General features: G+C 42.0%; 1 protein-coding gene across 2 annotated transcripts in view; it reads right to left on the bottom strand.

Annotated features, from left to right (window-relative positions):
• Positions 1-14,382, bottom strand: part of HMGCR (3-hydroxy-3-methylglutaryl-CoA reductase) — a 94,589-nt gene that overhangs the window by 26,923 nt on the left and 53,284 nt on the right. For both annotated transcript variants that reach the window (XM_069223756.1, XM_069223764.1), the window contains exons 14-16: positions 7,037-7,194; positions 977-1,082; positions 555-725 (exon numbers count right to left, since the gene is read on the bottom strand). In XM_069223756.1, the coding sequence (XP_069079857.1) occupies positions 555-725; positions 977-1,082; positions 7,037-7,194 (435 nt within the window). The remainder of the gene's footprint in view (positions 1-554; positions 726-976; positions 1,083-7,036; positions 7,195-14,382) is intronic.

Genomic DNA, 14,382 nt, shown 5'->3' on the forward strand with positions numbered 1-14,382 from the left:
TCGCTCTAAATAAGCTCCTAAATTATTCCCATTTAAGCATTTAGGAATCTTCACTCAATGTCAGAATAAGCTATTCATCCACCTATGAAAACGTATTAAAAATGAATTGCTAAGCTGTGGGCTCGAGCTGCCCTCAAGTCAAAGGTGAGCATCCTTTGAGCACTTTTGCACTTGGTCTAAATATACGGCGCAAGACTGAAAATGTAGCCAAAACGAGACACCATTTGCAGATATTAAGCAGTTTATGGCAAATGTTGTTGGCTTGAGACAGCAATGACCTGTACTGACAGCTTAACTTGAGCCTAGACTGAAGCTGCAGGTGTTTACAATGAATTGGTTTGGATAAGGAGCCTGGCTTGTGACATGCATCCAGTTCTTACAGCACAGTGCTATGAAGTAGCCTTAAACTGCCACATGGATGTGTTAAAGAGGATCAGTTTCATACATCGTGAAATGGTTTATTTGTTAAACATGAGGTATGCTTGTGAAGCCTACTAAGACTTAAATACTAAAGCACATGAACTGTAAACGGACACGTACAGACAAAAACTCACTTCTTTCACCACCTTTGCTGGAATGACTGCTTCAGCCACCACAGATTTGCCTCGTCCCTCGATCCAGTTGATTGCAGCAGGCTTTTTATCCGTGCAGTAGTTACCACTAACGGCCAGAAGCTGCATATTGGGAAACTCTTCGTGTAATCTGGCAAGCGCTTGCTCTGTGCCCTGTGACGAAGTGGAGGGACAGACAAATAACGGAGACATGTCAGCAATAGAGCCATGAGGCTGGGTTTGTAACAGAACACATTGGGTGTCAGTTCTGCAGCACCAATAACCACAACATTCTGCAGTTGGCGGAGGTCCGACTTCCTTGACGTACAGTAGACAAGCCACGTCAAGGGTGCTAAATACTAGACTGCAATGCTGAAATACCCATTCATGCCCACTACCCAAGTACGGAAGGAGCGCAGCTTTACCTTGGAGATCATGTTCATGCCCATTGCATCTCCGGTTTTAGACTGGAAACGGATATAAAGGTTACGACCTGCCAGACCAATTTGAAGCTTCTGGAGTCGAGCAAATCTGCAAGAATAAATAATACATCTTACTGCACAACAGTGATAAAACCATTTTTTTCTTTTTACAAAAGAGTAATTATTAAACATAAGTTATACTGTGGTTTCTTCACAATATAAGCCACTCATTTCACGGGGAATATCACTAAAGAACTAAGAATGCACAACACAAGAAAGCGACAAGTGCACACTACACACACCTCTCTCTACCAATGAGAAAATGTTACTTCTAACAAAATGTCTGCTTGTTAACCTTAATATATCATTACAAACTATATATATATATATATATATATATATATATATATATATATATATATATATATATATATATATATATATATATATAAAAAAAAAACAGGGTCAGGCCATGCTGGAGATATGGCACCTCAAAGAGTGTATTTTATCTTGAGGTCACAGCAATGTCTCAAGGTACAGTCTGTGTTACTGACCTCTGACATTAATCAGGAGGCTTTCCAAAACGAAGGAACTGTAGACGTCTGTTTTCAATCCCGTAGATAATTCCTTCAGATTCTACTTCCTAGCAGAGCTGCACAGTGGAGTCACAGTATGTCTCACTGACATGATTCAGCCACTTATCTTGTTTCTCATTTGGTAATTGATCTGAATATGATTTCGCTACATACTTTTGTTCTTAAAATACGTACTCGTTTGATTCAAATCAATCCGAGGCCTCATTGAAATGCCAGGCAAATCTGCAACGTCCCCAGGGACCAATCAGGTCTTTATAACACCAATGCAATTCTGGTTGCGACATGCCTAGATGTGTGAGCGGAGACCGAGAAATAGATACAGTAATCTAAAGGCACGGAGCTTCTATTTCCAATATTTCAGGAAATCCCACTCTCCAAGAAAGCTGATCCACTACAAATGAGCAGTCATCTACGGGAGTGTTTTCAGAGAGGGCAAGGATGCAACTATGCCTTTTAAAACCAGTGAAACAACGATGCCAACAATTGTACAGTCTACATACACCACATACATTTTTGTCAGATACATTTACTAACCATAACTGTTAAAATATTTCACAATCATATCGTCACAAGCAATAAAACAAAACAAATAAAGTTGGAATGTGATGGGCTAACATCCTCTAGAGACAATTTAGGTATACAGAATGTGGAGAAAGACCAACTTCGCTACCTCTGAAGAGAAGCTACTGTCTAAAATATGGAGCTAACACTGCTTTAGTATAAAAATAGGGTAACGGTAAATTTAACATATTTCCAAATATTATCCAGTCATTAGCTGGTGGTAATAACTGCAAGTAAACACGAGTCGCCATGGTAGAGTTGATGAATAAACACAAGGTAACTGTAAAGCTAGGTGGTAACTCGATGACTGCACCCTTAGTCTTATGCCTGGCTATCAGTGCGTTGTAGTTGATGTTTAGTGTCAGTGGACGGAAGCTCTGGCCTCTGCTCCCCGGCCATATTCGGAGATCCCTGTCAGGCAAGAAAGCATCTATGTGACTTCAGTGGAGTCCCAGCAGCAGCAACTCCAGTGAAGGGACTGAAGCACGTCGTCTCAACACATTGTGTTTTTAAAGAATAAACTCCCAATGCTTATGTTTTATCCTGAAAAACTATTAATGACCCTAGCACGTGGGGAGTTCTAATCACAAAAAGCATAAGGAGCCTGGAGAGCAGAACTACGTAACATAGCTAAAATCAAGCTAAGGTGTAAGAAGGAATGCAAAAATGCAAATTTCTTCACTCCAACATACCCTACGAAGAGTTGCTCATCCACCAGGAATTATTTTGTTCAGTCGAGGTAAAACGACAATGCTCTTTTTGGGTCCTGACGGTGGAGTCGCTTCTCTTCTTTAGAGTAATGAGGAGGAGCGTAAAAAGTAGGCAAAGTGATGGATTGGCAAACGTGAAATGGAGTGACCACTTTCGGAGAAAGGAAGCCCTAGTGCAAAGCTTTGAAAATAAGTGATACACTGTTCCAAACACAGAAAATAGTGACCGGGGTCCTAAATTCTAGGAGCAAGAGGCCTCACACACCCATAGGCTGTCATGCTTCATCATAGGCACTGCTCCTCGTCAGACCGGCGCTGCAATGCCTGACGGGCACGACCCCTGGTTGGGGGGGGGGGTTTGCCGGAGATCTTAATATATGGAGGTGCCGTGAACCCAAAGGTGACTAAAGTGTCAACGGAGATCAGAAGAGAATGTGGTTAAAATTGACTCTCAGAACCGCCACTGAGACAGTAGATTTTATTGGACCCAATGGACGGTCAGGGCCAAGGTTAAAAAATAGAATCGGAAGAGTGAATAAAGAAGTTAAGATCAATCACTCTTGTAATACAGAGAATATCAAAGAGAGGAGTTTGGGAAATCTCCAAAGTCTACCCTCTCATGGGTCAACATGTTTCGCATCCTGGTGGTCCAAACGGATCCAGTGATGCTTCATCAGGACCTTATGTGACTGTATGTATCTCCTGAATAATGAGGGCCACATATATTTTCAAAGAAATGATACAAGTACCTCTAGACCAGCAATTAGTTGGGAGGCGCAATAATCACTTACATGAATATGGAATCAATAATTCCTAACTCGTACCCGTCCTAAAATTGAAGACGAGCATCCTAGGAATACACGGACTAATAGTCCAGCGCTAAACAACGTTTGTTGGAGCAGTTCTGGCCAGGCGGAAACCTACCCCGGTCCGTGGTTCCCGAATTATTGATTCCATATTCATGTAAGTGATTATTACGCCTCCCAACTAATTGCTGGTCTAGAGGTACTTGTATAATTTCTTTGAAAATATATGTGGCCCTCATTATTCAGGAGAGACATACAGTCACATAAGGTCCTGATGAAGCATCACTGGATCCGTTTGGACCACCAGGATGCGAAACATGTTGACCCATGAGAGGGTAGACTTTGGAGATTTCCCAAACTCCTCTCTTTGATATTCTCTGTATTACAAGAGTGATTGATCTTAACTTCTTTATTCACTCTTCCGATTCTATTTTTTAACCTTGGCCCTGACCGTCCATTGGGTCCAATAAAATCTACTGTCTCAGTGGCGGTTCTGAGAGTCAATTTTAACCACATTCTCTTCTGATCTCCGTTGACACTTTAGTCACCTTTGGGGTCACGGCACCTCCATATATTAGGATCTCCGGCAAAGAGCCCCCCCACCAGGGGTGATGCCCGTCAGACATTGCAGCGCCGGTCTGACGAGGAGCAGTGCCTATGATGAAGCATGACACCCTATGGGTGTGTGAGGCCTCTTGCTCCTAGAATTTAGGACCCCGGTCACTATTTTCTGTGTTTGGAACAGTGTATCACTTATTTTCAATGTTTACACCAGGAGGATATACACTGGACCATAACTCCTCCTGATCCCTCCCTTATTCTCAGCCTAGTGCAAAGCACCAGTTATTCAGGATGACTGGAAAAGTATGGAGGCTTGGATGATTAAGCTGGAACCTCGCTTACTCTTTGGGCACATGTGATGGCCACGAGGAAAGCTATTTTGAACGTAAGGAGACTGGGGAGACAATTATAGAGTGGCTCAAAGGGAGCACACATCAAAAAAGATAAAACAAGATTAAAGGTCCCACTAAGGCATGATAAATGGTGAGAGATTAAAAAGACCCTTTAGAAACCAATATGGGACTTAAAGAGGGATGGGTCAGGCAGCCACAAAAAACGTAGGCATAGCAGAGAAGGAAATACGTTATTTACCTGTAACTGTAGTTCTCTAGTATTGGTATCTTTCATAGATTCACATGCCTGAATCATTTCACGTTGAAGTGAGAGTCCCACAGTACCATAAAAAGCAGTAGCCAAAGACCTACATAGGAGTTAATGTTAAAAACATTCACTTCAATAGCTTATCCTCATAATTTAATAAGACCTAAAGTCCAGCCAATCAAGTAACTGCACCCTTTAGAACACTCACCACTAGTATCTGGAGAAGTATCCAGTCTACTGAATTCACCCAGTTCCTCACACCAGTTCATTTTAGCTTCTTCATAGTGCTGGTATTCTTCATGGTCTAATGACCCCCTTCTATTCCTCCGCAAGTCCTAGCCCATAGGAATAGGGCTCAGGCTCCGGCCTGGGAGCCATGGCTCCAGATGGTGCTGGGCCACACTCCCCTGGCCCTGCGTTGGAGTTGGGGCTGAGAATGGAGCTGGCGCAACTAGGAGCATCGGCATTGGGACAGGCATCAACGAAGGTCGAGATGGTAGGACCCGCACAGGTCCAGGTCCAAGAACAGATCCTTAGGGCCCTACTGGAGCCGCCAGCACGGAACCTAAAGGGATCCATGCTGACCCCAAGAGGCCAGAAGGCACACTGAAGGGGATCGGCCAGCCAAATATGAGACGCATAGCCTCACAGAATTCTTTAAGCTGGGTGGGGGTTGCTCCCGCTTTCGGAAAGTCGTGGTGGCATGTAGACGGACCAGGCACAGGCTCTACCTCGGAGCGAGACCTCAAATGCTGATGCTCCCACGTCTTGTTAGCAGACATATGCAGAGAAGTCAAAGACCTCTGACTTCTTGTGCGGGACTTGCCTGAGTGGCCCAACGACACAAGAGTGCAACGAAGAACTGACTCCACGACCGCTCCCGGATCCTTCCTCTGGACTGGAACCTTAATCGTCACGGTGTCACACACCCAGTCACCAGGAGCTTGAGGGATCTCTCCTTTAAGGCCTTTGGGTTCATGGCATGGCAGTTGGAGCAGGCCTTGGGATCACAGTCACGGTCGAGGCACCAAAGGCATACAAGATGTGGGTTTGTCACAAACATCGATCAATGATAGGTGCCGCAAGGCTTGAAGCTGGCGCTCTTTGATGGCATTCCTGCCACACCAGGAGGAAAACCTTAAAAAGAACTCAACAAAATGTTGAAAAAAGTTAGTCATAAAATGACTAGTGGTAGGTCTTCTCTGGATCAGCGCTGGCTGGTGAAGAAAGAAAGGAACTGACATAAGCAAGCCAGGGTGGCACCTTTATAGGCACGGCGCACATCACTTCTGGCGCGGAGGACGCCACGTGGAGCCCAGCAATGCCACCTTACTGGCGGGCAGGAGCACTGCTCTTGAAAAATCTTCAGGATCCAGTCTGATGCCCGGGAATAATTCTAAAGTAAGGAATCTGGGACTAGAAGTCGCTACAGGACAGCAACATTCACACACTCACCATTCTTTCTGTGTTGATCCATATGTCCCTCTGTCTGTTTATGTACTGTGTGACCATAAATGTGATGCGAGTGAGCCTTCAAGGATTTTTGGACCCGAGTACTCAGCTCTCTCTGGCACCCAACAGTCTACCATTCCTAACTCTGTCAGAATTTAATTCCTCCCAGCACTATCGGTAACTCTCCCATGAAACCTACTTTCCCCTTCTGCTTTCATTTTGGGTAGCATTTCAATCCATTTGCAAGGCTCCTTCCTGGTTTCTTTTTTGTTCCCTGCCTTTCCACTTTGCTGTCACACCTAGAACTTAATAAAACATTGGAGCACCATAAAGGACTATACTTGCAATTAACATAACTAGTTAGTGGAAAAGGATGCCTATTTGAAGATCTATGTGCATGGATGTCTGTAGGTATGATGAACTCTCTGCATATCTGCATTATCGATGGGACTGCTTCTGGATGCATTATAAAAAAAAAAAAAAAAGTCAAACATATTGGTTTTGTCATTGATAATGCTCATTTCAAATGATCCCTTATTTTTGCCCTTGTTTTACATATTATCAGTCATTCTTTTTTGCAATAATTCTCTCATTTTGAGTTTTGTCGCAGACAACAGAACAGAGATAATATGCAGCACTTGGAGAGACACATATGTACGATAATCATAGGTCCAAATTAATGACGTTACAACAAAATGTAATGCATTCCATTTTAGGTGACTATGTAACATACATGTTTCCATGTATTACTTGTAAACAACACCCGTTAATACTAACCTGCTGGTGCTATCAAATTCATCTTTGATAACCTTAAAGCCTTCAGGACTTTCAAGCCAAGCCTTCACTTCAGCAGCTTCAAGAGCTGTTGGTAATCTAACAACTGGTCCTCTAGTCATTCCATCACTTAGAACCCGACTGCAGGCTCCTCCGCCAAGCTGAAAAAGACATAAGTACTGTACACGTAAGCAATATTTCATTGGCAACTTGGATCTAAAATACAATGAAATGCAAGTCACCCCCTTACAAATGCTGCTTTTCAACTGCCCAATACTTTCTAGACTGTCAAAGGAACCTGGGCACATGAGTCTGATAAATGCCTGAGCTCAGGAGAATGAGAACACAAGAGGTTTTCAATCACATAGTGGCAAAGGCAGGATCATTTATTAAAGTGTTTAACATCATTCTCAAACAGACTAACAGCATTCTGGCCAGAAATGAGACTGAATGTGCCAAGATTAATACGCAGCCTCTCTCTGGCTGCGTGTTCTAACACGGGGTACTCAAACAGCTGTTGAAAACGCACAGCTGGGCACCTTTATCTTACTCCAACATCCAGCCCTTTGTGTGCCCTAATGTTTGGGAATATGTTAAGCAGCAGGAAGCCATCAATACAACGAAGACACTGATCAGAATTGATTCATTCAGATGGGTATACTAGTACTGCAGGCATCCAACCCAAAAAAGTGAAACAGAGGATGATATGCTTTAAGCCTTCAGTTTGATAGGCAATGCTCCGAGTACAAAGCTCTTTATATGTACGAACATTTTGAAAACAAGGAACTACAAAGCATGCATTCTACCAAAAGCAGCAAGAGGCTGTGCCAAGCTGCCATCTTTAACAAAACTCCAAAGCTCTGAAGAATAAATTGCATACAAGCTGTACTGCTGGGCGAATGGGTCGTTAGCGCATGTGAGGATATTTTCATTTCATTGATGTACAAATTACAAAGTATGTTTTGGAATGATGACTAGGCGCATCCAATATTCACCAAATTCACGTGTGTGGCTTCAATATAAGGTGTGGTTAATAGCAAGCAGAGTGGTTTTCCAGGTAATCAGTTACAAGTTAACATTTAGCGTTAGTAAAAAAATTATATGTAACAGCCAAGAAGGTATAATAATTCAAATGCTATTGTTTAATAGCTTTAGTGTCTTTTTAGAATGTTTGAAAATGCGTGTCTTGGCAAGCCAGAGAACATCTTCTCTCCTTGATCAACCTGTCAAGGTTGAAACCAGATGTTAAAAATCTGAATTTGTTGGTCACAGGGAAATGATGGAAATACATGTCCATTTCTCTCTACTCTATAGGCAACAGCCTGAAAGTCCTAGAATTTTTAAAGATATGAATTATTTAGTTCCCATCTACTGTATGTTCTGAATGATAAATGCGAACAGAGCTTCTGATCAAGTACTAGTATAACCAGAGTCCAATGGCGACACAGCAATGACATTCGTTGTTTCTCACTTGAGTTACTTGTAACAGACAGCTTCTGCAAGAAATCCAAGGCGAATTCCCAACTACAATCATCATTGCATCTTGTGGGAACATCAGAATTATATTTTCCTTCCACTGCTTAACCCTTCTGGCCTGGTACTGCACGCAGACGTAGAAGTTCTGGAAATGTTTTGACAGCCTAAATGCTGCATATGGCTAAAACATTAGGACAGCTTGGAGAAAGCAGGCAATGCTCATCGTGTAGTGGCGACAGCAGTGTAGAATCAGCGATGTCTGTCAGTGCAAGAACATTTTTAAAAGCTCACACGTGTCTTGCAAGCCTCCGCAGATGTTTCATTTGCAAAAATCAAGTCTTGGTAACAGAACTTTGCGGTTCCCTAAACATTTTGCCGAAATGGTTGTTACTCTGAGTGTTATGAACTGTTTCTCTGCTGTGATTTATGCCAATCCAAAATGGTCAAGTTAACATTCAGGAATTACCTGCTGGGCAGAATGACCAAGAATGCGTTTTCTGCTGGAATTGCTACATTCTTTCTTCCTCATTGTGTTGATAATATGGAAGCAGTTGTATTTCTCTCTTTCTATAACTGATAGTAAAGCACAGTTTTATTCCCTAATTTACAAGGAGCTTGCAAGTATGTTTGGTTCAACATTAGTAGTTTCTGGCTGGAGATGCTGGTATTCATTCCTTGTTGATTCACCTTAGTAAAGAGGGAATGAAAAGACTTCTGTCTTCACTCAGCATCATAAATAAGAATAGTATTGTGATGCTGAGAGGTGAAGCCCACAGTGAAGCCATAAAGTAGTAGAGTAATTCAAAACAATCGCTCTGTTAGAGGAAAGTGTAGCAATCTTCCAAATAAAAGGTGTCGCGCAGATGCGGAAGAGTTTCACGTTTATTATACAGATGCAGCAGCTTCATCTAACAGGTCCCTGCATCAGTTAACAGTCCAGAATTTCTTGTAGAGGCTTTTGGTCAGGGATCCCCTCAAACCTGCGCTCCTCCCCAATCCAAGAGTTCTTGAACTTACCTATGTGCCAGTACATGACCAAAGCCTCTTTCTCAGCTGAATAATTACACTCTCAGCCTTCTAAAGCTTTAGATGCAAAGTCCATAGTGACAATTTTCTCACCCTGAACTTGTTTTAAAACGGCTTACAGACTCGCACCACTATCAGGTACCAAACAACAAGATAAACCAGGCACACAACTTTGCAGGCCCTGTGTAGAATTAAGAAGAGTTTTAACTTTCATACAAACAAACTGACAAGCATCTTCCTAGCTAAAACCTACTCTTTTCTTGTGTGAGCGAATGTTACTAGTTTTTCTCAAAAAGTTAGAAATAAAACAAGAACAATAATTAGCTATCTCCAAAAGGTATGAAATTACTCCTCCTTTTGTGAAGTGGATAAACTGAGCAGTTTTCACCAACTCATGCTTCGGAAGAACCTAGGAAATAACTGAAGTATATAAATTCAGCTCATCAAAACTTTACTTTTTTGCTTTCAAACTCATACCATGTTTCTTCATAACATTTAAAACTTTGCGTGTTGTTCCAAAATACACCCAAAAAGCAAGTTTTGTCCTAGAAAATGTGACTCCAATCAAGCCACCAAAAAAACTATTCATGAGCCTATGAAACACTCCATGGAACAGAAATCAAAAAGGCAGTTTGTTGTAACAAACTACCAATATGAACTATAAAATACATCAAACTTTTTGATTCTTCACCCAGACAGACTTTGTAGTATGGTAAAGTTGGATCTAAACTTGTAAAAACCTGGTTCTACACCCTTTTGTAGAAAAATAGAGTACAAATCTAAGAACACACCCAACTTTAACCCAGAAAACGTAAGAGTAGTCATCAGTTACTTTTTCTTGTAAATTATCATCTTGTGTTAATATGACTGGCTACAGCTTCTAGGGAAGCATCGAGTAGGTCCTAGCATCACCCAACTGTCAGGAACTACTATACAATTCATATGAAACCATTCTAAAACATTCTAAAGAACAAGGAGGTAGGTTCAAAACGAAAGGCTAGTATGTTAACCCAAGATTCCAAGGGAAACAACATCACAATTATGTCTTCTGACATTAGGGGCTCCATTTTCAGTGAGGAAAATACTAGGGTAACCTTTTAAGATGGCCCCAGTAGCCTGGCCCAAATAGCAGTTTAGTATTAAAGGTCATTCGACAGCTAAAAACATTAACATTTCTCTTCACAAGCCCGGTGGGTAGCATGGTGAGAGAATGTTTAAACCAATGTTTTAGATATTTCGGGTAGACACATCATTCAAGGAAGTGAGTGTGCAGTGCACACAATGAAAGGTGGGTTTTTTGACCAGTAAGGAACAATAAGGAGGGAATAAAGATCCTCTATTAATCATCTAAACCCACTATATGGGTAGAAAATGTAGACACCACAGATTGGGTCGATATTTGAAACAGAGATAAAGAGACAGTCCCAGCAAGCAGAAAAAGGTAGTGACAAAGCCAATCATGACGGCGCTGTGTCCATGAAATGTGCTTTGAAGCTACAAGAAGACTCAGACCAGGTATCCCTTAGGGCAACATCAGTGCAATGAATAGAGAGAGGTAAGGAAGTGGAAAGAGAGAAAGCAGGCAACGACAGTGCAAGCTCCCTTACACAAACACCAAAAGGGTTCATCCTTCATTGACAGATCAAACATAACAGTCCATCAACAACCACAAGTTAAACATTCGACATGCAAAAATGTATCATACAAAATACAATTCATTTATTTAAAAAAAAGTCAACTATAGACGAATTTAAAACAAAAAAAAACTTGTGAAATAAAAAGAAGTCACTAACAAAATCATCGTCAATAAACTCTCTCAACAATCTTAAAACTTAACCCAGAGAATTACAAAGAGGAAATAAAATGAACATGCAAGCAGCACCTAATTTAAATTAATCATAGATAGGGTGGTAGTCACTTTTTGTCTAATAGACCATGAAGTAAAACTTTTTTAGAGACCGCAATCATTATCACCCTAGTGGGAACATATTTACAAATTCAAAGAGGCAACACCTGGGTGATATCCACTAGGCTCTTGGGGCCAGATGTATCAAGCAGTTTTGCACATTCTGTGTCTATGGGAAAATGTGTTCGTACATATGGCCCTTGGTGCAGACATTTTTAAAGAAAAGAATAATAAGTGCACTTCAGTCTCATCAACATGCATGTATGTCGGATACAGAGTAGAACTGTCAGCACAGCAATTGGTAGAATGCCATACCTGAACTGCAGGAAAATAAACGTGCACGGACAGGGCAAATGAAGTTTTAAAAATCCTCTGCCTTGGGCATGCTTTTGTGCAAAAGGAAAGACCTAGTGCAATTGCCCTTATGGCTAGAAGATGCATGGTGATAAAGCAAGGTTCAGGGAACAGGTTGCCTAACAACAGCAACTGCAAAGTTGTGACAAAGGGAAGCTCTTTCCAGTAGTTGCACAGGTCATATAGAAGGTTTAGATCAATCACTTGAATTTCTGGAAGCTGTGTAAGCTCAGAATATTATGAAGGCCGCAGGGGTGTGGAATTTATTAAAATATCTACTTGTCCAGGGGACAGGTTGCTTCTCAAATCTACTTGTCCTGTAAAAAGATCTACTTGTCCCTTTGGTGCCATGTAGTGTGGCGACAAATTATGGCAGCAATCTCATTATGTAAGAGCTCTGATAATAGCCTCTCTGATTATGCCAGGACTACTACCATAGTAGGGCTTGAATACTTGCAGTTTCAATCCCTACTGTAGCAATTTCCTTATTTTGCCACCTTTCTGCAGATCTGCATACTGGGGCTGGAGGAAGCAGTAAGCAATAGTTCCAGGGCTGGAATGCCTTTGAGTCTGCAAACCTACTAACCTGCATGTCTTAAAGATTTTCACCAGCTTCTCTCGAATATTTTCCCATAATAAGAAAGGTTGGACATTTACTCCTGACAATGGCAGAATTAGAACTTCTTCCAGGGTTGGGAAGAAAGTGGCCGGAGGGAAAATGAACTTGCAAATGCTCAATAGATTTTCACATGAGCAAATCTACACATGCGTATTAACCCATGCTAAAATACAGTTCACAAATATTTTATAGGGGTACGACATCTACCAATGGTGCACTTTTTTGACTTTCTTTAAGAATTTGGGGCCACATGTAGGTAGGTTCAGATTTGCGACCCGCAAATTGCGAGTCGCAAATCCGAATGTAGGATGGTGTCCCTGACACCATCTGTGACTCGCAAGGGCTTCGCAAATGCTCACCTAGTGAATAATCATGAGGTGGGTCGCAATTTGCGACCCCCTTGCGAATAGCGGCCCTCACAGGGATGGTGGCCTGCTGGAGACAGCAGACCACCATGTCTGTGACTGCTTCCTTAAAGGAAAACGAGATGCATTACAAAAACTAAAAATGAAACGTTTTAGTTTCATTTTTTCAGAGCTGCGGACCACTGCTTGCTCTGAAAAAATGTTTACAGTGACATTCACAGTGGGGAAGGGGTCCCATGGGGACCCCTTCCCTTTTGCGAAAGTGTTAGCACCCATTTGAAATGGGTGCAAACTGCGATTGGTTTGCGCCCGCGGTCACAAAACAATCCTACATTGTACTGCGAGTCGCAATTAGGAAGGGAACACCCCTTCCTAACTGCGAGTGGCAAACCCGTTTTGCGATTCGGTAACCAGGTTACTGAATCGCAAAACTGGGTTTGTGCATCGCAATGTGCTTTTTGCACGTCGCAAACAGCAAAAGTCGCTGTTTGCGACATGCAAAAAGCTACCTACATGTGGGTCTTGGTCCCTAATTAAGTCTGGTGTTATCAAAGACATTTTGTTTTTATTAAACTTCTATTTCTCTCTCTTTCGGCTGGCTTTACTGTGAGTGATCGCATTCTGATCTTCCACAAGGAGCATATTGGCACACAAAGTAGTTTTGTTCAGTGTCAGGAACTACAGTGGCAATCAGTGACGTAACGAAACTGGAGGGTGCCCCTTTGCAAAGAACATGGAGGAGCCCCCTCTCCAGACTCACTCAGGGCAGGTGCTGTGCTGAAGGGGCCCCCTGGAGGGCGGCTGCAGGGCCTTTGTTATGCCACTGGTGGCAACGTGGGCTTTTAGAGTTCAAAAACTTTGGGGGGGGGGTTTGCCAGTGTTTGTTACAATGTTGAGGGCCTGGTAGCACCCACAACAATAAAGTGTTACAAAAGCCATGTCAAAACAAGACACGCATTGATGAAACTAAAAGACTTATAAAAATATGTCAGACCAGTTGGCTTTGTCAGTGTTTGTTTATTTTCATGCTTCCCATATTCGTGTTGAAAATGGTTACACTGATTTTCCATTAGAAATATTTTTGGGAAATACTAGCATGCATCAACACATTTTACTAAATGACACTTCATTTGCATCTAATCAGAGAGCATTCTGGGAGCATTATACTTAGCCTCATAGCCTAAACTTTTCAAACATGTGTATACACGTTTTTTTTTTTTTTGTACTGGAACCGTCAGTAGTGAAGTGTGACCTTAAAACATTTATTTACAGCACTCACCCTAATAATGAAGGCTTTCAAATAATGAACCATAATGAAAATGTCACTTACCCAGTGTACATCTGTTCGTGGCATCAGTCGCAGTAGATTCGCATGTTTTGCAATAGCTCGCCATCTGGTGTTGGGCCGGAGTGTTACAAGTTGTTTTTCTTCGAAGAAGTCTTTCGAGTCACGGGACCGAGTGACTCCTCCTTTTGTCTCCATTGCGCATGGGCGTCGACTCCATCTTCGATTGTTTTTCCCCGCAGAGGGTGAGGTAGGAGTTGAATTGTAGTAATAGTGCCCATGCAATGGAGTGACTAAGTATGCACCTATTTAAGGTTG

This window comes from Pleurodeles waltl, chromosome 1_1, assembly GCF_031143425.1.
Source record: "Pleurodeles waltl isolate 20211129_DDA chromosome 1_1, aPleWal1.hap1.20221129, whole genome shotgun sequence".
Lineage (NCBI taxonomy): Eukaryota > Metazoa > Chordata > Amphibia > Caudata > Salamandridae > Pleurodeles > Pleurodeles waltl.